The sequence below is a fragment of the Calonectris borealis genome, chromosome 18 (genome assembly GCF_964195595.1).
Source record: "Calonectris borealis chromosome 18, bCalBor7.hap1.2, whole genome shotgun sequence".
Taxonomy (NCBI): domain Eukaryota; kingdom Metazoa; phylum Chordata; class Aves; order Procellariiformes; family Procellariidae; genus Calonectris; species Calonectris borealis.
The window spans coordinates 16393277-16419649 of NC_134329.1; the positions used below are offsets into that span (position 1 = coordinate 16393277).

At 40.8% G+C, this 26373-nt stretch overlaps 1 protein-coding gene across 2 annotated transcripts in view; it reads right to left on the reverse strand.

The window, feature by feature from the left end:
* Window positions 1-752: 752 nt before the first annotated feature.
* TMEM132C (transmembrane protein 132C) overlaps window positions 753-26373 on the reverse strand; it is a 219163-nt gene continuing 193542 nt past the window's right edge. For both annotated transcript variants that reach the window (XM_075168147.1, XM_075168146.1), the window contains exons 6-9: window positions 13467-13672; window positions 12712-12985; window positions 11457-11648; window positions 753-2500 (exon numbers count right to left, since the gene is read on the reverse strand). In XM_075168147.1, the coding sequence (XP_075024248.1) occupies window positions 1301-2500; window positions 11457-11648; window positions 12712-12985; window positions 13467-13672 (1872 nt within the window). In that variant the 3' untranslated portion in view covers window positions 753-1300. The remainder of the gene's footprint in view (window positions 2501-11456; window positions 11649-12711; window positions 12986-13466; window positions 13673-26373) is intronic.

Here is a 26373-nt window from a genome sequence, read left to right on the forward strand (position 1 = left end):
AAATAATCTATAGAATAGCTCCAGATATTTCTTGATCTTGCTTCAGCAATATTTCCCTCCCTTCCAACAGTGTGTCCAGAGGCCAGCTCTCCCAGTACAAGAAAATAAAAGTTTGGGGACAATCAATGTCTTTCTGTCCATTCCTCTAGCTTTCAGAGCTTGATGAGAGCTGGTGACATTAGAATAAACAGAAAATTACAGAATGAAATTATGAATTCATGGACTTGGCAAAAAAACTCAAAATCCAGGCTGTACATATTTGGCCTGTGACAGTCTCAGTTCCAGGTACATTTAAAATGCACCACTGGGGAACTCCCATCGGCTGTTACTTCTAAATGCTAACATAAAACAGCACCTTCTTCCCTTGGTGAAACATGGGAACTTTGGTTGTGGAAATTTAAAACAAACAACTAAATAAACAATCCAAGCCTGAAAGTAAAATGAATACTTCTTCCAAACAGAACATATTCCTAGCTAGGGTGAAACAATGGAGGCTTAGGCTTTCAGAAGAGACACCACATGGAAATTATTAGTCAATACTTATCCCCTGAAGTCTTTAAAGGACAGGAGATTATTTATAACTCACTTAGAAACAGACTGTTCTTGGTCCACTGTGAACTTAGTGAATTGAAAATTTTCCTGTTTTTAAGATATTTAAAAGAAAAATACAAGAGGGAAAATTATTGTGTTTCAACTTACAAGACAAACAGAAAAGTAAAAATAAAAATACCAGGTAATTTCTTCCTCCTTCATATGTAATGCCAAAGACACATCTTCACTTCAAATGAAGGAATAAAAAGAAACAGCTTGGGTAACAATCTAAAAAGTCTCCTTGTGGGTCATATGTCCATAATTGCGATGTTTTATTAGAAATACAGACAAGTTATTGTTTGTCTCTTGCTTATTCTTTTCATGCTTTTATATTCTCTCTTTTCTTTTTACAAATATTTTTGGTACTTTGAAACATTCCTATCATTATTATTTGTATGACCCATAAAACAAATTTTCACAACCTCATCTTGCCCAGTTCATCATAGTGGTCATACCATTTCCTTGTTCCTTTCTGCTATTTATATTTCACTTCCTGAATCCATGAGTAGCAGAATAACTGCTGGAAAAACAAAACAAAGTGAAAACCAAAAACAAACCATGGACAGTTTGGCAAATTTCTTTCCCTGATTATAAAAACTGCCTCATCATTTCTCCTGGTGATTCCTTCCCCTCCCCCTCTTCTGTCCCAATATATACTGTAGAACTGAAGGCATCAAGGTGTGGTTAAACCGAAAAAAACAGCAAGGAGCTACACTTTGTCTTTGAACTTCTCCATGTAGTTTCGTATCTCTTTGGAGTCCCCCAGGTCCATATCCTGGCACACCCACTTAATGTCATCGTCATTGCTACTTAGGATTGAGTTGACAGTAGGACAACCATCGTCAGGTGGGATAGTAGTGAATGTCGTGAATTTTACCCGCTTCCGTTTAGATGTCGGCGAATGTAAAGGTTCAGATTTCTGCTCCTTTCCGAGCTTGCCCCCTGAGTCAGCACACCTGTGAACCTGGCTCTGAATGTTCTTCTGAGCACTGCCATTGAGGAGCTGGTTGCTCTCCTCACAACCCGAGCCTCGGTCGATAATAGTTGTGTGTTCATCCTGCTGAGGTGATGCATCTGCTGTGTTCTCCAGCAGTTCTGCTTCATTTCCCAGCCAGACCCAGTCATGGGAATGGGTCATGGTGGCCTGTCCTTCCACCAGAACCTGCTTGTGACGGTACTTCAGTGCAAATGTTGCACAGTTTATTAGGAAGACTAGAATTGCCAGGCAGAAGACCCCTAGCAGAGCATACATCCCGATCTCCAAATCGCTAAGGCCCCTAGGTGTCTGCACCAGGTCATTTTCCTCCATGCCCGCATTGCCTTTTGGGAGGTCTACTTGAGCAGGGAAGTTAGTGAAGTCTATAGGAATGTTCTGCAGCTGGCTATCGTCTGAGAGTTTGCCACCGTCCAGCCTACTGTTTTTAATGACTTTATTTTTTATTACGGATTTTGCTGTGGTGCTGACTTTCCTGATGGCACCTTCCTCTCGCTCTGCTGAAGAGCTACCATAATATCGTCCATCCTGGCCATACCGTTCCTGATCTGACACTTTGTGCCGCCGGTCGCTAGCATGGTTTTCAATCTCATCAGCATCATAATCTCCACCTGTATCGGAGTCTGCATCATTCTGGCCAAACTTGACTTTGATGTTGCCATTGCCCACAGCCAGGACACTTTTCCTCTTGGACTTTTGGCAGGCTTCAGAAATCATCATGTCCACCTTGATTAACGTGCCCTGACCTTCACCTTCTGCTGCCACAACTGGCCATTTTAAGGCAGCGTTCTGGTGGATTGAGACAACAGCTTCGTCTAATGATACAGCAGAAAGGGAGAAGTCCTTAGAGTCATAAATGTCCAGCGGAGTAACAGAGCTGTCGCTGAACTGAATCCAGGTGCTTACTACAGCTTCCTGAAAGGAGAGGGATATGGTTAAAGACGGGGTCTTAAATAAAACAGCTCAAGCCATTGCAGCTCATCAATCTCTCAGCTCTGAACGGCAGCTGGAGGAAATGGAAGACAATGGCTCTGCACTGCATTTAAAGCAAACCAAGCTTCAACTGATGGGGCGGAAAATTGGTCACATTTTTCACTAAGGTTCCACTGTTATCCTTCCTGCAAATGTTTTGCAAAAGAACATATAAAATAATTGATATGAGATGTCCGTAATACCAAAGTACCCATTAACAAGCTACAATTTACGTGATTTATAAAGAAAGTCATTCCTGTCATACAAAATCTGAAAGAGACAAACCAGAAAAATTACTGGAGGCACTTGACAGAACACTTATTTTCCTCATGTTCCCCATGCACAAATGTCACAGGGAGCTGTCAAACTGAACAAGGCGTAAGTATCTTAGCAGGAATAAGGAGCTACCACAGTATGTTGGAAATGGTTGGAGTAGAAGATTCACCCAAAAGAAAAAGATTCAAGGAACAACTGCCATTTTGCAGGAGAAAGGTTTGTTTTAAGTAAAAAACACTTTATCCTTGAGGTAATTAAAAAGTCCACCGCATTTCTGTGTCAAGGAGGATGGGGATTCTGGTATGATCTCTACGACATACAAATGGCTTGGATTTAATTGGACTGCCTTTGTTCTCTGCAGGTAGCACTGTTAGAAGCCATCATTAGAAGCAAACACAAAGCTAGAGGTCAGCTCTTTGCCATTTGAAATCCCATCCAGATGATATAGATATTTACTTCTCCACGTCTCAGTAGCTTTCTTTGCAGGAGATTTCTTTATTTTTTCATTTGCTCTATGTCTTGCCTGTTTAGCCAGCAGACGTGCAGGCAGATTGCCGGAGTGCAACTTCACACAAAACCAAAGTTCTTTTCTTCCCAGACTTAAACTGCAGATGGCCCTAATAACTTTACACTTGGGTACATCAGAACAACTGGGCTGAAAATCACCATCAGAGAAAAACATTGCCACCCTGTTAACGTCCAGTCATAATACAAATTTACAACCTAATATGGTTTACAATTGGCTACAATTTGTTACGCTATTGTTATAAACAAAGGGAATTGCTACCCTTCTAGTTAGATTTAAAGCTTTTCAATGAAAACAGCAAGGGGCATTTAGCTGTGCAGGAGGTTGGACTATACTGAATATTTGATTTCAAAAGTGCTATCAGCAAGTTCTTGAGGGACTGAAAGAAGAAAAAATAAGTTGTGGACAACAGGAAAGAAGGCAAAGTTCTTGGTGACTCAAATGCACTTCAAACAGCTGAAACGGAGCCAGGGTAGCTCAGAAGCTGGGAAGGGAACTGCGTACAGAAATTAAAACAGCTGATCTTTCATTAGAGAAACAACCCTGAAATGGCTCAACAGACAGAAACATAAAGCTGCAGGGCACAGCTTAAATTTATATCATAGAAATCTATAGTACAGCAAACACAGTTGTGGGAAAGTAAAGGATTATTTTTTTTTAATGGATACGTGTAGAGAGAAAAAGATGCATCTCCTCCGGCAATTCAACACCCTGTTGCCTTCCTTCTCCCTAAAACAAGAGGACAGCCTTGTGTACCATCCCGGAGGTGTGAAAGATACATTTATTTTTCATCAACCTATGGAAGGCAAAAACACCATCATCATTTCAAGCATATATCACAACAGGCTTGACATTGTCTGCCAGCGGTGCTCTCTTCTGGAGAGCAGAATGAGAAAATAAGTGCAGAATTTTGTACAGTTAGGGTTGGAAATTATGAGGCCTGTGCCTCCTCCCAGCTCCGCTGAGGACTTCCATAGTTCCACATCTCCACAAAAGGATTTACATCACTAAATCCTTTGTGCATTTCTTAATAGCCAAACACAGCATACCTGGCGTTGCAGAGCCCCAGATCCGACTATGGCCCTTACTATGCAAGTAAGGTTTTATTGGTGGTAGAATAGCACCTCTGAGGGATCTGGGGTCTCCATCCAGACACTGGAGAGGAACACGTATGAGGAGCCATATATTCTTCTTTCCTGTCTTCTTCAAGTTATCTTGACTCCCTTCTGCTTTAAGCCCTCAGGCACCTTTCAGATTAAGAGGTAGCCAGCATGGAACAATTCAGCCCAAATGACTAGAATTTGACAAAAGTTGTAACTTTTATTCTTTACACTATTTCTCCACTATTCTGCATTCCTGGTTTTATGAAGCAGAGATAGAGAAAAACGAAATGGAGTCAGCTGAAATTTGCAGGCACACATGTGATTTACTATAGATAACCGAGGTGTGCAATAGCTTAGCCATTATTTTCAACAACATTGGTATTTTTTATTTCCAAGAGATCCTTTTTTCATAGGAAGAAGCAATTTTTTCACAACACAACATTGTCATGCTTATACTAGGGACAGTACTAATTAAAAGGGAAAGAAAACAGATGAGAGAAAGAGGGACAGAATCTCAAATCCTGCCAAAGTATATTGTATCAGCCCAAATATTCTATTTGGCAAGAGATCATCTCCTCTCATTCACATCGTTAAAGGAAAGCTGAAGGCAGGGGAAGGAAGTGAATTTCCCAAATGATTATAAATTCTGAAAAGCTAAAAAGAAAAAAAGGAAGAAAAAAGAAATTATTTAGTACCATGTCCTTCAAAGAGCTGTTTCTGCAAATCCTATGTACCGCATCAATAAATCCCTTTTGAATCTCTGACAAGGTCCTCCAATTACTATCAGCAGATGAAGATGGATTGGAGCCTTCTTACCTGCAAAGTTGCTGCCCCTAGTCTGATGTCTTCAACACTGAGGTGACAAATGCTTGTGTTCATTAATTATCAAGCATAAACAAATAGTTTGAAGGATTATCTGGCTCTCCAGTCTTTCTTTCCTCCACTTTTCCTCTCTCTTTCACATATGCACACACAAACACACACACTCAGTTGCACTCCCAAAACAAATGAACGACAACTACACATTGGGGCCAGCATCACTTAGAGAACAGGGTGATTTATATGGTGACTGTGATGATGTGAAGTGAGTCAGATAATGTACATTAGATCATGTTAATGACAGCAAAATCCAGTCCAGAGGAGACAAAGAAACTGCTTCCCACAACCACTGTTGATTATCAAATCAACACACACCTAAGCACATAAAAAACTTTCTTTATCAGGACACATTTTGTCTACATTTTTGCTTGTGCCTTTGCTGTTCTCTTCCTCCATTCCAGGTATAACTACATGCCAGATCAGCAAGTTCTTCTTGATTTGCTGCAGTTCCACCACCTTTTCTGGCCTTGAATTACATTACTGCGTATCAGTCCAAAGATGCCACTCAATAAATCTTCTGGGATAAAACTGCATTTTGCTTTTTGTTAATAGTTTTATCTCCCTTGTTATCCACTTGTTATGTTTAGGTGGGTAAAAAAAAGGGGAAATTACCAGGGTACACAAGTAACATGGCACTAATAGAAATCAACGGTCCCCAAGGAGCTCTGTATTGCCTGACCTGGAATACTTCAAACCCTGCCGTATGAGTCACCACAAATGCTATTGTTTGCTGGCTCTGTCTGTTCCACCTAGATAAAACAAGGAGGCTCACACTCCAAAAGGCAACCTGAATGCAGGAAGCAGAGCTGGTTTGGAAGCCCATCATACAGAGATCTAATGAGTCCCACTATGCTGGGACTCGCACAAGCTGCCTGTGAAAATCTGGGAGCCACAGTGATGATTATTTTGCCCTCTAAGCCATCATACAGCATTTGAAAGTCTGCTTATCTTAGGATGTTCCTCTGAGCCCATCTGTAGCATCACAGTCAGTGATTACAAAGTGTCCTTCAATACCTCCTCAAAAAAGCTGGGGTCAGCTTGATACCAGGGCACGCTATCTTGTATTCTTCAAGCAAAAAACAGGGGACTAAAGTGTGTAGGACTGGTTGTGTTTCAGAGAATTCTGCTGCTTAGAAACACCGACGTGAGGACTGATCAGTATATTTGATTTTATTCCACGCCCAGAATAAAGAGCCCCTTTAATGGTCTTCATTCACTAAAGCACAAATAAAAGTATCTGTGAATAAGCCCTCAATTGCTGGGGTCAGCTGCAATAGTCCTGGAGTGAGGCAGGACACCAACGGAAAGAAACGGATGGCTGGATGGCTCTGCAGAAAACAAATACATGCCTCCCTCAAATAAAGGCAAGGGAATACTGTTCTCAGCAGCTTCTATTAGTCCAGCTCTGATTGTTCTATCTGGGGACTTGAATGCTGAAATGGGTTTCCCTAGCAATTTTATCACATGAAATATCAAAGTATTACACGTGCATTTATTTTTAAGCCTGTGGCTTGTGTAGTAAAATTGGGCTTGATCATTATGACGTGGAAATGAAAGGCAGCCAAGACTCAGATCTTAATTCAAACCATGCGTTCCCCTACTGTGTATTTCTTTCTCTCCTTTTTGTCCAATCTGCTAATGTGACATTCCTTTCCAGTGGGAATTTGCTTCTATTTGCAAGGGAAGAATTCGGATTCTTATCTAACAATACATCCTTTCTCTCCTTCCCATGCTGCTTAATTCCTCTGTCATACTTGTGAGCCATTACATTGCTCTGTCAGTTTAAAGACAACAGAAATACAACTTAAGTGTAATTTATACTGCCAGAATGGGGTAATGAATCCACACCATAAAAATACTCCTAATGCCTGTTACTTAACTGTCAGTGAACTCCCAGAACTAGTTTGCATGAAGGACGTAAGTTAAAACAGGACAGTATCGTGTCAATCCAAAAGGCAGGGTCATGCAAGCAACTCTAGCTTGTTGCCCTGGTTCAGGTGGTGCTGAGCACCCTCACCGCCTATGAGAGGGCGAGCTGACATCTCGGAGGACACTCCCTGAGGGTGATGACCTCACAGGATTGGGTCTTACAACTGATGTCAACAGGAGCTACACATGTGAAAGAGAAGAACTTAGCCTTTAGAAAGTGCTAACATTGCTCTTTTTTCCCTAAGAAAATGCCTGCAGTTTTCCAGTAGCACTGAGAGATATATTAATACACACAGCTATTTATTAAAGGCTTCCTTTTTTCTTTCTTTTATTTTATCCACTCTTCTATTTCAGTTCATTAGACCACATGCGATACCCTACAGTGATGAAAAAGCTATGATATGACTGTGAGTTTCCCTGCAGAGCCAGCTGAAATTTAAGAGTCCTTGAAGCTCACTCAGATCAGAAAACATTTAAACACGGTAGGTTTTCTTTTATTTACATTTTGGAGAAGCCTTTAAGATGGCAGTGTTGATTTTAACAACCATCAGCAAGCCAAATGGAACAGCTTCCCTACCTGAGCAGATGGCCACTAAAAATAGACTGCTCACAGCTAGTTTCCAAATTTTCAGAAGATATTTCAACTGTGATATTTAAAAGTTGGTCAACCTGCATTTATTTTTAGGCACCTAAATCATTGATCCACTTTTCAGTGCCAATGAGCTCCCCACTGATTTAAAAAAAGAGGACGTAAGGTCTCAGCATCCCTAAAGGTCACCTCAGGTAATCAGTTGCCCAACTATAGATAAAGATATCTAACTTAAGGCATCCAAGATAAAAAATTTTAGCTTATCCTCTTTAGATTGCTAAGTATTTGGAGAAACTGCCAACGTTTCAGGACTTGGTGTTTTGGCTGATTTGTGCTACTTATGCAAACATGGTGCGGTCATGGTAATCAAGGAACTAATCTAGTAATTCTATTCATTGAAAGAAAGTCACAGCAAAAATACTGAATTCATTCCTATGATATTGAAAGATCTGTAATGGCACAATCTGTATAATGCTTTATGCCTTCCATTGCACTATACAGATGTACTGCTTAATTTGCTAGGGACAATATTGTGCCTGCCAGAGTACCAATTACCCAAGGACATTTGCTAATCTATGTTGAAGCTTGGCTACTGAAGGTGCTAAAGTGGAGCCAAGGAAAACATTTGACTAAGAACACATTGACTGTTTTTTCCATATAACAATGCTGAGACATACAGAATCATTCCTGAGAAACATAAAACCTTCAGCTATCTTAACTGTTTTTTTTTTTCAGTTGCACCAGTAAGGGTTGCATGAGTTATTTGGGCCTTTTTATAAACTTGTTTGAGAGGAAAAGACACACTTAAATAATGAAGGCCTTGCAACATTCAAGTGTATGCTTAGTTCTGGGCTGCCCTCTTGAAAAAAATCCTCTTTCAAAAGGCTTGATTTGCAGAAAACACTCAGCACTTCCCTTCTGAACTTCCAGCTCAGTAAGGATCTCAGCTGATATACTCCAAATCATGAGTCACTTCTTGCAAAATTTAGCACAAGCATTCCTACATTTGCATTAATTCTTCTAAGGGCAAGTGACTTAAATGTTATATCTTCCATTTAAACTGCAAATGGAAGGAGAAGATATACGTGACTCTACAGGCCTATGCTAAGAATATTTCCTTCAATGTATTTTGTAGTGTGAAATCTATTCCTGTCTTATTTTTTGGGTGATGCAAATGCAAAGTCCCTAAGGTCTCTTCTTAACAGCCCTTCCTTGGGCAAGTCCTGTCTAGAGGCTAAATAAGATTTAGGCCTGAGAACAAATGAGTGGCTTACAGTAAAGTAGGAAGCGAATTGCACAGTGTCTGGAATTAGCTCAGGCCTCTGGAATGAAGGCACTGCCAAAGTGCCCCAGTAACTAGGGACTGGTTCCACAGTGCTCAGGTTCCACAGTGACCTGGCATGACCAGGATCAGGACTGCAAACGCTCATGGTGCTTCAGCAGCAACTGACACAAATTCCCCCAAGCGAGGAGTGATGCTCCCAGCAAAGCCTTCAGTTGGGAAGCAGGCAGGACACTTCTCTTTCTCCAGGTGAAGAGGAGGTGGTGGGAAGACAAGCAGAGGCAATGGGGGTGGCCAGGCTCCAGAGGAGGAGCTGGGAGGAGAGGCAGAGACTGAAGTGGGATTCCACAAGAACACGTTGCTGTGTATTTGGGACAGAAGACGCCGTGCATAGGAGGAGTAGGAAAAACTGACTAATTTGGAATTGCTACTAAGCAACCAGATTTCCTTGGGCGTTTCAGATCCTGGTGTAGAGAAGGTTTTCCACTGCCTTCTAATATAGTCTAGGTCCTGGTTTTTTTCCAGATGGAGTCTGGAGAAGAAACAACAGATTTTAAACTTCTTTTACTGAGAAAAAAAGGTCTTGATTTTCTCTTGCCTCCTGTTTTACAGTTGGTATCTTCAGTGAGCATGATGCAGTAGTGCTATCTGTAGGCCCAGGAAGAGGACATAGGGACAGCAGCATCCCACACCGCCCAGCACTACCAGAAGCAAAAGCATTGCTCAGAAAGGGAGCCTGATATGCCAAGTCACTTTGTATCAGAAATGTGCCACTCTGAGAAAACTGAAATTGTCTCGCAAAAGAACATCAGCTCAACAAAATATTTCACTAAAATTGTTCCATAACACAGATGCTGGGAAAAATAATTTCAAAACAAACCACGTTTATACATTTTTACTCTTTTGTATTATTTCATAACTTGCCAATAGTAGTGATAATGACATGTCATATCATATCATATCACCATGCCATAATACAATATGAGATGTCATGTTGTGCATTACTGAAATGCCCTGTCATAATATGCCATAACACGATGTTGATAAATATCTTTGCATATTCAGGAAGATTACCTATAAATCTGAGAAGTTGACAATGTATCTGTGCAACCTTTCCAGATACACAAGCTCTTTTATCTGCAATCAAAGCCATGATTCCTCCAGTGATGCTGCGGGACAAATGGTGCTCTGTCCTACATAACAGAATTGGGTTAGGCATGCTTTAGCTTTTGCTTTTACAGTCTTTGTCTGAAGACAATATGTCAGACATGGTTTCTAAACCCTGGAGAAGGGTATAAACGGGTTAATTACATAACATTCTTCTGTTTACAGGACGCAGTAAATGGAACAGATGGGCAGCATGTCCTTCTAGTTTGGACATTTTCCTGTCACTAAGTTATAAAATAATCTAAATTATTTTTATGTTCCAGAAAATTAGGTAGCAATAATCATGAAAATGGGCCATAAAACTTGACTTGAGATCTCTCCCTATCTATGTGAGATGAAATACAGTTTCTGTGAGAGGAGTAGCTGTGGACAGAGTTAATTGCACAGTCCCCAGTCCCACTCTTCAAATCAACTGACTGAAAGAGCAATGAACATGCAGCTTGTTCCACTGCTACTGACCCTTGTTTTTAATCTGTTCCAGAGCAACTGTTTGCCTCAATCTGATGGTATTCTCCAATCTTCTTTTCCATGTGGGTTGTGACCTGAAGCATGCTGCTTGAAAGACTCCCTTTACAGAGATGGGAATTTGCTGGCTTAAATGAAGTAGGATCAGCACATGAACTGAATGACAAACCCCCCAAAATCCATCTAAAAAATAAAAGGAGAGAGGAGCCTGGCAGTCTGCCGTGACTCCAGGAGGGAAAAGAAATGTATTTGGCTATCTTCTGCCTCTGTTTTATGGCTCTTCAAAATATTAAATTGCTGTGACACACAGAGCTCTGTGCTCTCTGGCATGGAAAACAAGGGCATGCTCATATAGCAAACAAGGATCACTGTCCAAAGACTGCCTGTGTTGCGAAAATAACAGATGTTGCCTCATTTAAAGAAAGGGTATTACAAATGTAAATAATATAAACTTCAGTATAGTCAGAACTTTTACTGCAGATTAAGTCCATAATTGAAGGGAAGAAATGAGAAGACAACTCCAGAGCACCTCTGGAGGAAAGCAATTGACATGGACGTGTACTACACCTACATGTACAAAGTCTAACTTCTAAACTTGTTATGAACTATCATCTGTACTTCATGTTGATAAAACACTGACCCATCCCAAAAGGCAACAACAGGAAATATGAAGTGTACACTACCTGCTTAGGAGTATGAAGCAGCTCTTGGGCAACGGTTGTAGCCACAATAGCCCGACTACTTGCTGCGCTTGGCTGAAGAAAGAGTGAAAGCCCAGCCACCAGCTGGACTCCAAGGTCTGTTATGGTCACTTTGTCATCTAGCACAGTCACTGTCTTCTCTGCCAGGATGGAGTCAGACAGAGGAGACAAAACCTTTGGAGAAACACAAAAGAATCAACTTAGGAAAAGGCTGATCAATTAAAATAACCTTTCTTAAGGTCATCATCCCTTTTTGTCTCCAAAGCTTTATGCATAGAAATGAAGTGGCAGAGCACACTGAAAAGGCAGTCTGATTTCATTAGCAGGGTCAGAAAAACATTTAGTAGAGAGGTTATGGATGAGAACATTGCATCCAATACTGAGAGCTATACTATCTCACTTGTGTTATTTGCATCATTTCACTAGAAGAGTCGATTTTCCCTTTCTTCCCCTGTTATTTTGTGTCCCAGTATGGATGAGCTCATCAGATTTACTTTCCAACCATTTCAAAGGGAGGTTAGCAACATCTAGGATTTGTCCTTCACTTCTTTGCTTGGAAATTCTCATTTCTCTCTCTTTTCTGTTTCTGATGGAACATTAAGGTAGCAGGATATCCTTCCCTTTAATGAAACTAAGGGCCATACTGCTATCTTTAGGGAACTAAGGATAGCTAGTTCATGCACATACTCTTATCCACCTTCTCCATCTCACATCCACAGCCTAGATTGGCTATATTCGCTCTTTGTGCATTGGCTTTAGTAAGGATTCTGCTCGAGCAGAACTGGCATATGGTGTTGGCCACCTGTGCCTTTCAGGGTTATTAACCAGGTTATCAACCAGTATTTTTTTTTCCTGAATTAATGTTTAAATAAGTCAAAAGAAACTTGGCACAATCTAAAGATCTCTGTCTCAAAAAGTCAAAATGGTGCCCATCAGCTGACTGGTGGTAACCTGCATCCATGTGGGGCAAGACCTCTGACTTCTCACTGTGCCTGGAAGTGATGCCTCTCCTAAAGATTTCTGAAGGCTCTATGACTTCCAGCTCCTGGCCATACTGCACGCCTTGGACCCCCTCTAACTTGGATCACTGTCGTTGCGTTAATGCTGTGTGACACTCTAGAAGGTCACAGGAATGTAATGAGAAATTATCCTATTTCAAGATAGCAGAACACTGTACTGGATTTATGTCCATACACAGGTTCTCTTTTGCAGAATGTGGTAGTCTAGAGCACAGTACCTGCATCGTTGTCATTCCTACTTCCCGTCCGATCAAAATCCTGCCTTCCTGCAGCTTGGCAATGTGAGGATCCTCCAGTTTCATAAAATCCATCACCAGGTCTGTAATGTCAAACTGCCAATCTGAGCCCAGCAGGTAGCTCAGCTGACCCCAAGGGCTAGAATCCTCAGCTACAAATTGTGTGAGGACTCGCACCATGGCATGCTGGTACTGCAGAGTGCATCCTCGTCCTTTCCGCTCATCTTCATCCTCATCATCACTGTCTCTGGTGGGTCTTTTTTCATAAGAAAATGAAGCATCAAGAAATGTTTTCAAAACATTAGTGAAAACTAACATTAGAGTGCTAATGGAGAGTACCCCCTTAAATAACTGTCCTCCCTTCTATTTTTTTGGACCATTGCTGATTCATGGCTACCTAGCACGATGAAGGACCATACAAATGGACTATACCACGTTTTCATCTAAGCTGGTATGTCCGAACAACAACAACCCTGTAAGTGGACCTTACAAGAGCACCACACTGTACTCTGTTGCACAGGACAGACACACGCACAGAAGCAAAACTCCCACAAATTTTAAAAGCTTTTTTCTATCTGCAGATGTCCTGCGCAAAGCTGGGGATTCCAGTACTGCTGTTCCTCAGGGAAAGATGCTGCATTTTGGCTACAGGTGCTGCAGCTGTTCTTGCTGAGAGTTAAAATCAACTCCATTCATTTTACAAAAAACACCCAAGAAATTTAGCAACTCAAACCCACCTTTTGTTGGAAACAACTGGGACTCGCCAGCCTTTTATTTGGCTCAGTTCTGTGTCTGAAATGTCGATCTGAAGAGGCAGGCGTGGAACCCAGACTGTGATTTGCAGAGGAGCACTCAGATACTGATACGTGAAGTTCACAAGCGCATTCACCTTGCCTTTCATTTCTTTGCCATTGACAAAAATATAGTCACATCTGTCAGAAACCTAAGGGGGGCGAAGAGAGAGAGAAAGAAAAAAAGGCAATCACTGCGACAAAACAAGCTCAAAGTGTAACCCTGGCATCTCAAAAACAAAACCAAACAAAAAAGTCTCCCTTCTCTTTATGCATGTTAATGATGGCCTTTTACAATGGGAGCAGCTGAACACAAAAATCCTTCGTTGGCTCAGGAGGCATAATTATGCTGGAGATGCCTAAAGACTGGATACTATTTATGTGGTTGATTTTCTGTTTGTTATGCAGTGAGCCACTAGTGCTGTGGCATTTATAATGAGAAAGGCTCCTTCACGGCTTGGTCAAGAGGAACCCAACAAACCAAAACAGGTCTCAATAGAGGCAAGCAGCAAACCAAACAGTACCTTCTTCAGCGGTGATGCTGCTTTCAGTCATCAAGACAAAGCTGGCTCTGAAGTGGATTTCATCCACTTTAGAGTAACAGAAGCCTACTCATTTCCTCCGCAATAAACATTATCTGTTTATAAATGTTTACACTTTGATTAAAGCTGTAAAGTATTTCTAAACACTGCAGTAGATTTATCATTAACATGTAAATGCTGTCCTGAAATATAAGCAAGCATTATCATAGTAATGTAAGAATCATATCAGTAATCACTTCTTTAATCAATGTTGTAATTTACAGACCATTGAGTTTTCTCATTTATTACGTTACTGAGTACCAGTGATAAAATCACTCCTGAATATATAAATCATTAAGAGGGATGCAGATAGTATGAAGTGACTCCATGTGATAAAGTCATTGTCATATCTATTCCTAAAGGTGTCATAAATGTCTGGGGAAATCCTGTGGCACATTAATCATACATTAAGTGGCTAGCAATGGGAGCTGTTATGTTACTAAATGAGCTGGTATGTCTGCAGAAATTAACAGTAAACCCAGTAGATCTCTTCGACTCCTGCTTTTGCTCCCATCCGGACAGAATTCTATTTCATCACCCATAACAAGTATCGTTAGTGGTGGCAATGCGTCTCCCCACCTGAGCATACATTTATATTATCATCTGCTCCCTTTTATTCCCACTCCCATTCCCAATATAATTTTATTCAAATGAAGATCATCAGCTGGAAATGTTTATGTCCCCAGGCTAATCAAACAGATGGATGTCCTCTGTGACCACAGATACGGGAGCTAAACCGTTCCCAGTTTGACATACACATCCCATTTGTATCCTCTGTCAGGTTTAGGCACTGCTCACATTCTGGTAAAATATTTGATGGTGAGATTGCAAAAAGAAACTTTAGAGAACATAATACAATCACTTCTATGACTCATTCCCTAAGAGGATTATGCTGTAACTGGGCTCTGTTGACTGAAAGCAGTACTACGTACTACAATATCTGACCCAGCTGTCTGTTTAGGCTTCTCCCTCAGACCATCTAAGATAGGGTTAAAAGTCTGAAGGTGGCAGAAATGTCTTCATTTTATCACTATGAATGGCATGCCCTATTTTTACATGTATTAACTTGAATGGCAGTACAGAAAGGGGTTTGGTTCACGCTAGGCTGTTTCAGAATGACTACTTGATCTAATCTAAAAGTACTATGCAGCAGAGGTGCATAATATAATATATAATACCATGCAGTAATTCAGAACTTTGTCCTAGACGGGCTGCTCTTTCTTTCTATGGTGCCATTGCATCAGCTTCACCCTGGAAGAGGAAACATCATGAAAATGTTTCTCATGAAAACAACTCCAACCGCACAGGCAAGCAAGAGCTACATGTCAGGGGTTACAGCCTTGTCTTCCTGATCACGGAGGCATTTCTGCCCAGAGCCGTATACAGCTGCTAGGACATATTGGGGGCATTCAGCTCCTGTATTTGAGCTGCTGATGTCTAACGTAAGCCCCTTGTCTCGCTGCTGTCTCAGTTGCATGGGAACAGGAATGGCCAGTGGATGACTTTCCTCTCTTGATGCCTGGCAGTGTTACTACCCCTCTCCCTGAAGCTGTCTGTGTCTCTCCACCCGAGATGGCGACCCTGCGAAGTATCTTAGACCTTAGATACCTAATTCTTAGATGGCTGAAGCTAAAAGGAATTTACATCTAAATAATGTACCACATATGAATGTCACCTATGGCACAACATCCTCAATGAAGTTCAGGGTACAAGGAAGTTCTGGCTGACACAGACTCTAATTTCTGTCTTCCTCTGTAACCTCAGGAAAGTCAATTCAACTCTTTCTGTCCATTTTCCCTCATGGTGTAAACAACACAACCCAGGGAGCGTTGGTCAGCAACAGTCAGAGAACTGCACTGCACTTGGAGCACAGAACACCTTCTAGAGCCAAACGGGAAGTAGTGAGCGTGCCTGGGGGAGAAGACCCTATGTCCGGAACATTTGACAAAGCAGCTTCAGATATGGCTCTTTGTTCTTTAGCCCTGTCTTCCTTTGAGCAGAAGCTTTTGGGAGGCTTCTCAATAAGATCTAATTTAATTCTGCTTGGAGCAGTAGCTATTGCCATCCTGAAAGTGGTTCCATCCCATTCATTTCTATGGAGTTCACCCCAAAGACGAATGAACTTTCTGAGTTAGATATACAGTTGCTTATTTATGCACATAGTAAACCATGTGCACACGCTGATAAAAGATTTCTGATAACATACTTGGCTTCAGACCGACCAGGTCTGGTCTAGATGTATGATTTAATATTATCTAAAGCCCAATGCTGTCAGTAACAGAACAAGTGCGACTGTCAGGGAAAAAACACAGTAACAATAGTAGCAAAACTGCAATTCCTAAATGGTTCTGGGCTGAGATCCAATCTCCATCTGTATTTGTAAAGCTGCTAATATGCCTTCATGGGTATGCGACAAACAAATGGCTAAACAAATATATACAGCATCCTAAGGAGGTGGCTGCTGTAGCTACCATGCAGCCTTTAAAACTGCTACAGGTTAATATTTATTACTGGACATGCATCAGCAATAGTGGCAGGTCTTTATGACTTGCATTGAGAAAAACGTTACTCTCTTCACCAAGTACAAGTATTGCTAATGTCCTTATACATGCTCTTTCTTCTGCTCCTGTATTTCTGATAAAGAGGTAGCACACAGAGAGCGCAGGAGGAGCAAAGCTTATATTCTATTGTATTACTGTATGCATTTTAACTATTGTGCTTTCAGGTATCCATTCTTGAAGCAACATTGATTGCTTTTGACAAAGAAAGGCAACAGACTTCCCAGCTAGTGCTATACAGGGGATGAAAGGGAGAAAGTATCTTAGCGTCTAATTCACAATGTGTGTGTGCTCTCCATATGTACAGGATTAAGGATACTCCTTCCCAAGAAAGCTATTCCATAGTCTACAGCTTCTGTAAGCAACACGTCTCAGCTAAGCTTAGCTATAGCAGGCTAGCAGAATGAGAGCAAGTGGGTTTGCTTCCCTTGTCCTTGTCTCACACAGTGTCAGTTAAAAAATAAATAAAAAGGATTTCTCAGCCTCAGAGAACAAATCCAGATGTACTGAGTCTGCTACAATTTACAACATCAGCAAGCCACACGTAAGGTCTGATTTGCTAAGCAGACAGCCCTTAACAAAAAAAGGGTAGGGGTTATGTGGTGCAACAACAGACCCTCTTAGCTCAGATTAACTCAGATGGAAATAGTATCACAGTCAACTTGTTTTTGGTGTTATTCAACACAGACTTGGCAAAACTGTTTTGATCTGTTCTCATATGGGGTTAAAAGAGGTGGAAACACAGGACTGGTAGGGACAACCTCAAACACTGTCACATGGAATCACGGAGGAAGGATAGAAGGGAGATTAAAAAGAGTAATAAATTACACTGGGTCATATTAGAACTCAAATTCTTTTTAATTAAAAAGGTATTTTTGTTTAAGCATTTTTGATAGATAAAAGTATCTCTCTGTTTTTGTCCAGGGTTTTGCAATGCTTCTGGGGGGTCACTGAACAGTACAATGACCGGCTCTCATCTGTGAGTCCTGCCCACAGCAGTCTAAGGAAGTTTCTAACAGAAGCTGGAGACTCTGTGAACACCGATCTGTCTCTCATCTCCTGTAGTATTTATGCTTTTACTAGGAAAGTATCTTCTCCCTGAAAGTGCTTTTTGTCTTTGGCATCAGAAGAAGTGAGAGATGATGAAGGGAAAGCCTGCTTAGCCACCACCTTTAAGTGATTGGTTTTTTCCTATTCTGCGTAGCAGATCAGCAAGAAGTTTTGCATTTTAAAGAGCTTTCTGATGCTATTTCAGCAGTTCCTTTCATTATTAAGCTGCATTCAGCTACTTTCCCCCTTTTTTCTATTTCATAACTTCTCTCTCCAGATTAAAACTAAAATAAAGAAGCTAGACAGCAAAAGACAGGGCTAAGCACAACTCCCTAGAGGTTTCTTCTTTGTCTTTCTTTTTTCTGGCCTTATATTTTTGTGCCCCTTTGTAACAAAGGCCATTGCCTTTCCAAATGACTTGGATAGATTCTCTCTGCAACAAATCACGTTTTATTGAGCTGACAGAGAAAACTACTGCCAGGAAGTCAAGAGAGAGTCACTCCTGAATCACTACCTATGGCACTATGTGCCTTTGTGATCTGGGGAGTGAATGTACCTTTCCCTCTGGTAACGAACAGATTAGCTGCCGTGAATATTAAGGAGATGCCTAGTACCTTTACCAGTCAAATACAGAACCTCTGGGTCTTCCTTTACTTACTCCTTTCATATTAAGGTCTTGATCCCACCATGACCTTTGTATTGCAGAATTGCAAGTAGGGAGCATGAGCTGCTTGTCACAAAGGGTGTGACAACGTACTGCCTTGGACTCTGCAGCCATAAAAGGGCTGTTGATGCTTCTGTAAGAATATCGGTTTTGCTGGGTTAAATTCTGCTATAGATTCCTGAGAAATCTTCATTCAATTACTGGTGGAGGCAGATAGCTTACAAAAGACAAATTTCATGTCAAATATAAGCTAAGACTGTCTTTCAAAAGATGGTGAACTCAAAAAACTGTCTGTTCTGTTTCGTATCTGTTGTACACAGGAGTGGAAAGAACGATGACTGCAAGACCTAAAAATAAATGAGTGGTACTGACTCTATGAGTCTACTCTAGTCTAAGCTTGTTTATTCTCCTAGTGGTTTTTCACCTCTGGAGATACCAGCCCAGTCTCTGAAGAACAGTTCTGAAGGACAAAAAGAGAAGTTTTTAATATGGCAATCCTGTCAACTTTATGAACACTGAAAATTTGTGAGGCAACAGTCCATTTTCTAGGTAGAAGTCTGTGTGGTTTGCCCTTAATTAAACATCCTGAGGTTTAAAACATCTCAGAACTTTAAGACTGAACAGAAATGAGGAGATATGGTAATGGTAGATGTCTTGCTTGTATTCATCAGGTTCAGAATCTTGTATTTTGGTGTGTAAACCGATTTACCCCTTTCTGTTACACTAATGTAAATGTTGCTAAAATATTCAAAGGTTACATAAATGTTTAAATATTTACGAGAGCACTTCTATGAGCAAAAAGATTTCTCCTGTGTCTCTTAAAGAAATCTCAATTTCAATGAAAAAATTTACAGGATAATTAGTAAAGAATAGTGATGTTCAGCACTTTTCAAATATATGACACTCCTAGTATTTCAGCTCAGTATCATCACTCTTACATACCAGAAGGGCAACTGAAGCTCATGGAGGTTAAGCTTTGTAACAAAGTCATTCATTCCATTAAGGAATACAGAGCACCAGAATGACTTATCCACTGAAGATACTGACGCTTACATGATATATAGAAAATATTAGACAGTGATAATCATTCCACAAGTTTTTTGGACAATCCTTTAGAATTTTGTAATATTCATGTCCTTGCTATAGAATTTCTTCTAAGATTTTTTTTAACAACAACCTCTGTAGAAAGGGAATTATCCTCTATTAAATTCTAGAGGTTTTGAGAGAGACTCTATATAGCTCTCTAGCCTTGATTCCAATTAAACACTGTGGTTTTATACATAAAGGAAATCCTATGCTACATGAACATTAGGTGATGGCAACTGCTTCATAAGAAGGATTTCAATGCCTGACTGCATAATCCGAATAATCAATAACCTACTACTGGAAAATGGAAGCTGTCTCAAGGCCCATACTATTCATTTTTTCATGTTAAACTGTTTAAGTCTGATAAGAGTTAAAGCTTCAGACCTGAGCTCTCCATGATCTCTGGAATGGTATTTACAGCTTTGTGACACCGTTAGAGCAGCCTTTAAAAGGGAAGCACCCATTATAGGAGTCGCTAATTGCTAGTGTGACTTGACTTGCCAGAGCCACCCCACGTTCCCACTGACTACAGCTGGAGCTGTGCTCAGTGACTCGGAAAGTGAAGCCAAAAGCTCCCCTCACAGGGCGAGCATAAAGGTAAATACAGTCATGCAGACTTAACACTGATAAGACTGTCATCTTAATAAATGAAAGGCTTGATTTTTCCCATTACGTGCAAGAATAACCCTAAAAGTTGTTTTTACCTACGACCCACCAAAAGAAAAAGAATGAATTTGTTTCTTGAAACAGTTGAGGAATTACTCCCATTCTGGAAACAATGATGAGGGAGCAGGGCAGGTATTACACTTTAATAACTGATTTAAGCCTCATTCTGCCTCTCAGAACTAACTGTCTGCAGTTTTCAATGGATAACACAGCTCGTGCGTTGGTGTTGCTTTGTGCTTGTAAACAGTTGCCACATTCCAAATGCGGTTTCAATCCCTGCGATCAGTCCTCAGGCAAAGTTCCCAGCAACCCGCACTAGTAACATGGGGATCGAGCCCTGAGCGCTGAAGAAAAGGAGAACTCTGTAAAATCAGGGCCATAGTTTAGACGCAATTTGGACTCTCTCTGCTGAGAAGGGTCTGCATTTTCAGTATCAGCAGCCAGATTAGCAGGACTAAGAAGAAAACACCCAAAGCTAGAGAGCATTTCTTAGGGAAAAGGCTGGACGTTACCTAATCTCATTACAAAGATTTTGCTGGCAGCGTTGCAGAGCAGTAGCAGTACATTTAACTAACTGAATATCATTCACTACGACAGAACTGAGAGTAAAAGGGGCACAAAATGCCAGCTGAGACTGGAGGGCATCTATTTGCTCCCAAATGACCAGCTTTTGAAGCTGAGCTGTAGCTGTGCTGAGCCACAGGAGCTCTCTGCAGCTAGCATTATCACATAAAACAAAATCTGTCTTGTTTTGTGCACTCTCCAGTCAAGTAATTTCTGAAAATGGGGCTGAACAGAGAGTTTGGCTCCTACTCACTAGGGATATGCCAGACTATATATGCAGCATGGCCCCAAATATCTTGCTTGGCAAAGCAGGATCACAGGGTGAATGCAGGGACTTGTAATTCCATCTACACACTTTGGACAGTAGTTGCACATTTGAGAACATCACAATGCTTGTCATTTTCTAACTTAATATGTATCTACAATATACAAATTCACAATGTGTAAATTACAGCTACTGCAGCAAAGGAAAGGAGAAGCGAACCATTGTTTCTTCTGACTGTATTACTCAAAAAGATCTGGACAAAACTGCTTATTTTCCCATCATATCTGTAGCTGTCACAAGACTAATGTTATTTCTCCCATTTACTTTCCTGGTCTTGATCTTGCATCTTTGAAGTTGATTTTGAAGCACTTTCTGTGGAAATTGAGACACTGTTACTGCCGCTCAGCTTTGATTTTTCATTTGGGATGTATAGGTTTTCCACACTGACATCGCTAACGCAGGTAGTGAGCTGGGTGAAGGCATGAGATGACAGGGAAAGAAGTCTGCAAGGATAGAGTTTAAAAGTTTCTTTAGCTGCCCTTGAAATTTTTGCATTTTATGTGATGACAAGGTATTTACAACTTTTATCGCTGAATTTAAGTATCGCAGACCATGTCAATTTTGAGTTTCAATTTCCACAGAGGCTGACTGCTTGGGGAGTAGTGGTATCCATTAATGATATCACATCTTCTACGAAAGCTCCACATATTGCTGGCTTATACGCTGTATTTGCATCTGACGGAAGTGTGCGGTAACGCTTCATTTTTCTAAAGCTCCTCTGAAGTTTTTCCACTCTACTGATGTATATTGATCCCAGTAAATCACAGGTCTATGAAAAATATGGAGGAGGGCAAGGAGGTGGACTTTCAATTTGCAATTCTATTCAGAATATAACATATCATATTAGATTTACCAGAAGAAAAGCCTACAAAGTCACGGGGCTTCAGAACAGCAAAACAATGGAATTTCCATGCTGTGACCTTCTTTCCCATTTTTAAAGCTTTTCAGTTTCACACAAATCACAGGAACGCATAGTATCAGAAGAGGAAAGAGGAGCCATCAGAGAAATAGGGTGCTGGGTTTGGACTCAGAAAGAGATACAGCTTCTGCTTTTGAGGGCTTTCAAGGCTTTATTAGGGTGTGGTGAGTAGGAACTGTATTTGCAGTTCATTAGCTACCGAACATAAACTTCAGAAAGGTCATTTGTGATGGCCATTGGGGGTATCTGCACCATGGACTGGATGTGACAGAGATCCCATGCTTGTTCTGAGCCTGCTGGCGTGTCGCTACAGCCCCATGCACAGACCCTAGCTCAGGACACAAAAGCAGCTTAGCTGTGTTGGCTCTCAGAGCGGTATTACACGACTGAGCTTTCCGCTCCTCATTCTGGAGCTAACCAAGGGAAGACTTGCAAGCCTGAGAATGAACACACAACTCTTCCTCATTCCTTCCAGAAGGAAGGAATAATAATTTCCATAACTTCCAGAAAGTTATACAACTACTTTATTTTTTAAAATGAGGGTACTGCTACAATTTTGAATGTGTGGGCTGAAGTACCTGAAAGAGGCATCAACCCTCCATGAGTAGCTGCCTGCATATTACAGTGGAGGAGGACTGGCAGCACTGCTGTTGTTTAGATTGACCCCTCCATGCTTTCACTGAATCTTGCAGGGCTGTCATAAAACCACAGAAGGGATCATCACATTAAAGTGACTGCACAGAATATGGCCTGTCTATTATTAGACCACACTAGATTCCTGGAAACACCATCTAACATGACTTTTCATTTCTCCCTTTGTTTTACAGGGTTTAGTTAGGAATGAGACTTCTTTTAATCAGAAGCTTATCCACCTACTCGTTATTCAGCATGCTCAGCTCTACAAACAGTTGCACCTAGCCAACCAACACAAATAGAGTTTTATTTGACCTAAGTAAAAAATGAGCAATAAATCAATTGCATTATATTCACTGTAGGAGCTTTTTATTGGAAGTTAGTGTTTTTCCTCAATCAAAATAGCTGGTAGGGACAACCAGTTCTTTCTAGCCAGCCCCTTGTTTTTATTTTCTCCTATAACCTGCACTAAAAACATAACGTGAAGCCCTAAATCCTCTGAGTCTTGAAGGCTTTGCAATAAAGCCCCATATGAAAAATACGTGTATGCTGAGGTGCAGAAATGCAATGCAAGTTTGGACGCTTACCCTGCCGTATGCAGCAGGAGTTGAAAGGTATGAGGGAAAACGTAATGTGCCTGTGACGTGCCAGGGTTTCTAATGGGACGAAATCTTCTGAAACTCTGCTTCCCCTTGAAATCACCATCTGCATCACACTTCATCACAACCCACCACATCATTATCTGCCTCCAGATGCAGCTGGTTAGAAAGCCAGGGAAGAAACCCTAGATGCCATGGGAAGCTTTGTTTTGAGCAGACTTAGCTTTCCTCTGACAGATACTTAAGAGATTCCTCATTTTTATATTTTGGCAGTATCTGTAGTAACTCTTCACTGAACCAAGTACAATTATCTCCAAGCCATGCTTAGGACCAGAAGCACTGATTCTGTACAAGATCAGTTCTGTAATGTTTATCGTGTAATACTTCTAATTTCAATAGGAAAAGGACTGGATCTTGAATTAGCCCCGTGGAGAGCGACACACCAGGTATTTAGGTCCTTCCTTAACAATCTCAAGCATTTCCATATCCTTTAGCACTGCGATGCACCGGGTAAGGACAGTCATACCCTGATTCCCATTCATCTTCATACAGGTTTTGACAGACCAATGTATTTTGGCACTAGCACTTTCTTTAATGTAACACTTCACACCCTTCCATCATCCCAATGTTTCTGTCATCACCTGTCCCCATCTCACCATTCCCTGGGTGCCTGTTTTGCTCTCTCTTGGTTGCATGTCTGGAAAGTTCCAATGGATCCAGGGACCAGCTGAGCCCTTACAGTAGGTAGATCAAGCAGCAGAAGCTGGTGCTGCAGCAGAATGTTACCCCCAGTCAGTCCATCAGCTGTGGGGAGAAGCTGATCCCCATTCAGGTCAATATATGTACAGTGTGGGGACCTCTGCCCTCACTAACAGAGTATCAGCCCTGCTCATGCGTGGATAACCACACTTTTGTAGGTAGGGCTAATATAAAGAAAGTGCAAGATGATTTCCATTACTGGCGGAAGCCTGCTTTTGAATTACAAAGTCTGGCATCCAGCCCCCACGCTCAGAGAGCAAGTGATCATGTTACCCCAATATACAGCCACTGATTCGAGTCAGGGTGAGTATCTTTCTATTTGGTGCCTAAACAATATGATGAAAAGGCATCCATAAACACATAATCTTGTATTTATTAAGACCTTTTTCTCTGGAATAGCCATGGTACTGTGATGAAACATTAAGGAGCCTGAGGGACCGTCCCCATACCATTAAAATTTCAGGGTGAGCTTTCCTGATGCCTTTAATGAGTGCAGCACTTTAATGAGTGCAGGATTGAGGCTTAAGAGTTCGATTCTTTAATAGCTGCCTGTAGCTCAGCCACTCAGTTTGGAATGGCATTCAATCTACTGGCAGGAAAATGCCTAACTCAACTTTTAATAAAAATACCTATGAATGCTGCTAACTAGTGATTCCTCTGCCTGTCAAAGGGAAAACAGTGCTTCTGTATCCAGTTTTAAAATACATGTTAAGTTTTGCAAACACTGGAAAGTAAGGAAGAACAGTGAAATTTCTTTGTAGTTAAATAATAACTGAAGAGGTTGAAGCATAGCTATTTGTGTAAGATTGGGTATATCAAGACAATGCCAAAGTATCATCTACATAATGAAGTGCTGATGACTTTTCCTTAGTAAATAGGGTCTTGTGATACAGTTCCAGATATACAATTTTAAAAATAAAATACTGCAATTAGTATACAACTATTTATTTATCTCTTATGAAAATATCCATCTGACAGCTTCCTTACTGGCAAACTGAGACTTTCCTACATCATGTGTTACACAGCATCCAGACTGGCTTTTAAACTGAATAGATTCACAAATGAACAGCAGACATTTCAACATGAGTTTTCATCTATTTAGTAAGAATTAATTTCATTTCATAAACTGTTTCCACCACAAATGGCAAAATCTCTGAAACATTTATGGATCCTACATGAGTATTTCATATGAGTATGTTCCCTGATGTCAGCGGTATTCACAGTAAAGTTACTCACGTGTGTAAATGATTCCTGGATGGGGCCTTTAAACAAGATCTGTAACCCTGACAGGTGTCTGTAGGTGCCATCACTATTGCTTTGAAAGTATTGATACCAGCAGTAGTTCCAGTCTTTTCCAGCTGTAAGCTGGAGTTCAACCATAAACCCCCCTAGCCAGATTTTCAGCCCCCAACAGTTCCATTGCTTTGATCTGGGATTTTGTTTCAAGTTACTGTGAGAAGAGAGGGACAGCTGTGACACTCTGTCCTGGATTTTAGCTCCTAAGAGAAATTCCTAACATTCTTGCAGTGGCCTTTACCTGCGGTAAATGTCTCCCTCTGCTCATCAGTACCAAGGAAACCAAAAGCCCACTGTTTATTAACAACTACTGATGGACATCTTAAAGGCAAGATCCGTGTTTCTGTTTCCAGTGATGACCACAGCAGCTGCATGTGTGGACTAATATTATCTGAATCCATGTTTTGATCTGAATACATCTCAAAGCTATTAATGCCATTTAAAAATGAAAATAAACTAGTAAATAAGGTCTTTAGAGTATGGTTCAAGGCTAATACACTGAGACTAGTATCCAGCTTTTAATTTACCAATTATAAATAACAGCAATACAATGAGAATATAATACCATGTATACAGCATCCCCTCATGTAGCAATGGGATAAAAGCTAGTCCAAGAATGATGAAATACTAAACCCAAAATGTTTACAGTAGCTTCTGAAATACATGTAGCACTGAAGATTTTTGAACTCAAGTTATTTTAAAGGAAAAAACATCCTCAAGTTCATAAGCATTATCAAGACTTTTCAATCTGGAAATGTCACAAGGTATTGCAAGTCTCCTAAAACTCTTCACAGCATGAAACTGCATTTGTTCTAGCAGCCAGGTGCCCTGGGAACCCGGAGCAGTATTTACTCTTGAGCAAACTGCACAAAAGCACCAGCAAAAGCAGCCACATTCCACTTGAATTTCCAGGAGATGAAAAGGACCCTACGCATGCAACTGCAATTACTATTAATGGATCCAGCTATATGGATCCTATTGGTAAATTCCAGCTTAGCAAAGTAAAATTTGGCTGTTGCTTGAGTTTTAGTGCCATAATAAATTTTGTGTCCACTTTTAAAAGGTTGGACCACTGTGTGAAGGTCTAGAGCATTCAAAGACTTTTAAAGTTCATGAAATCAACTGTAAATTCAGAAGTAAAGAGCTAAAACTG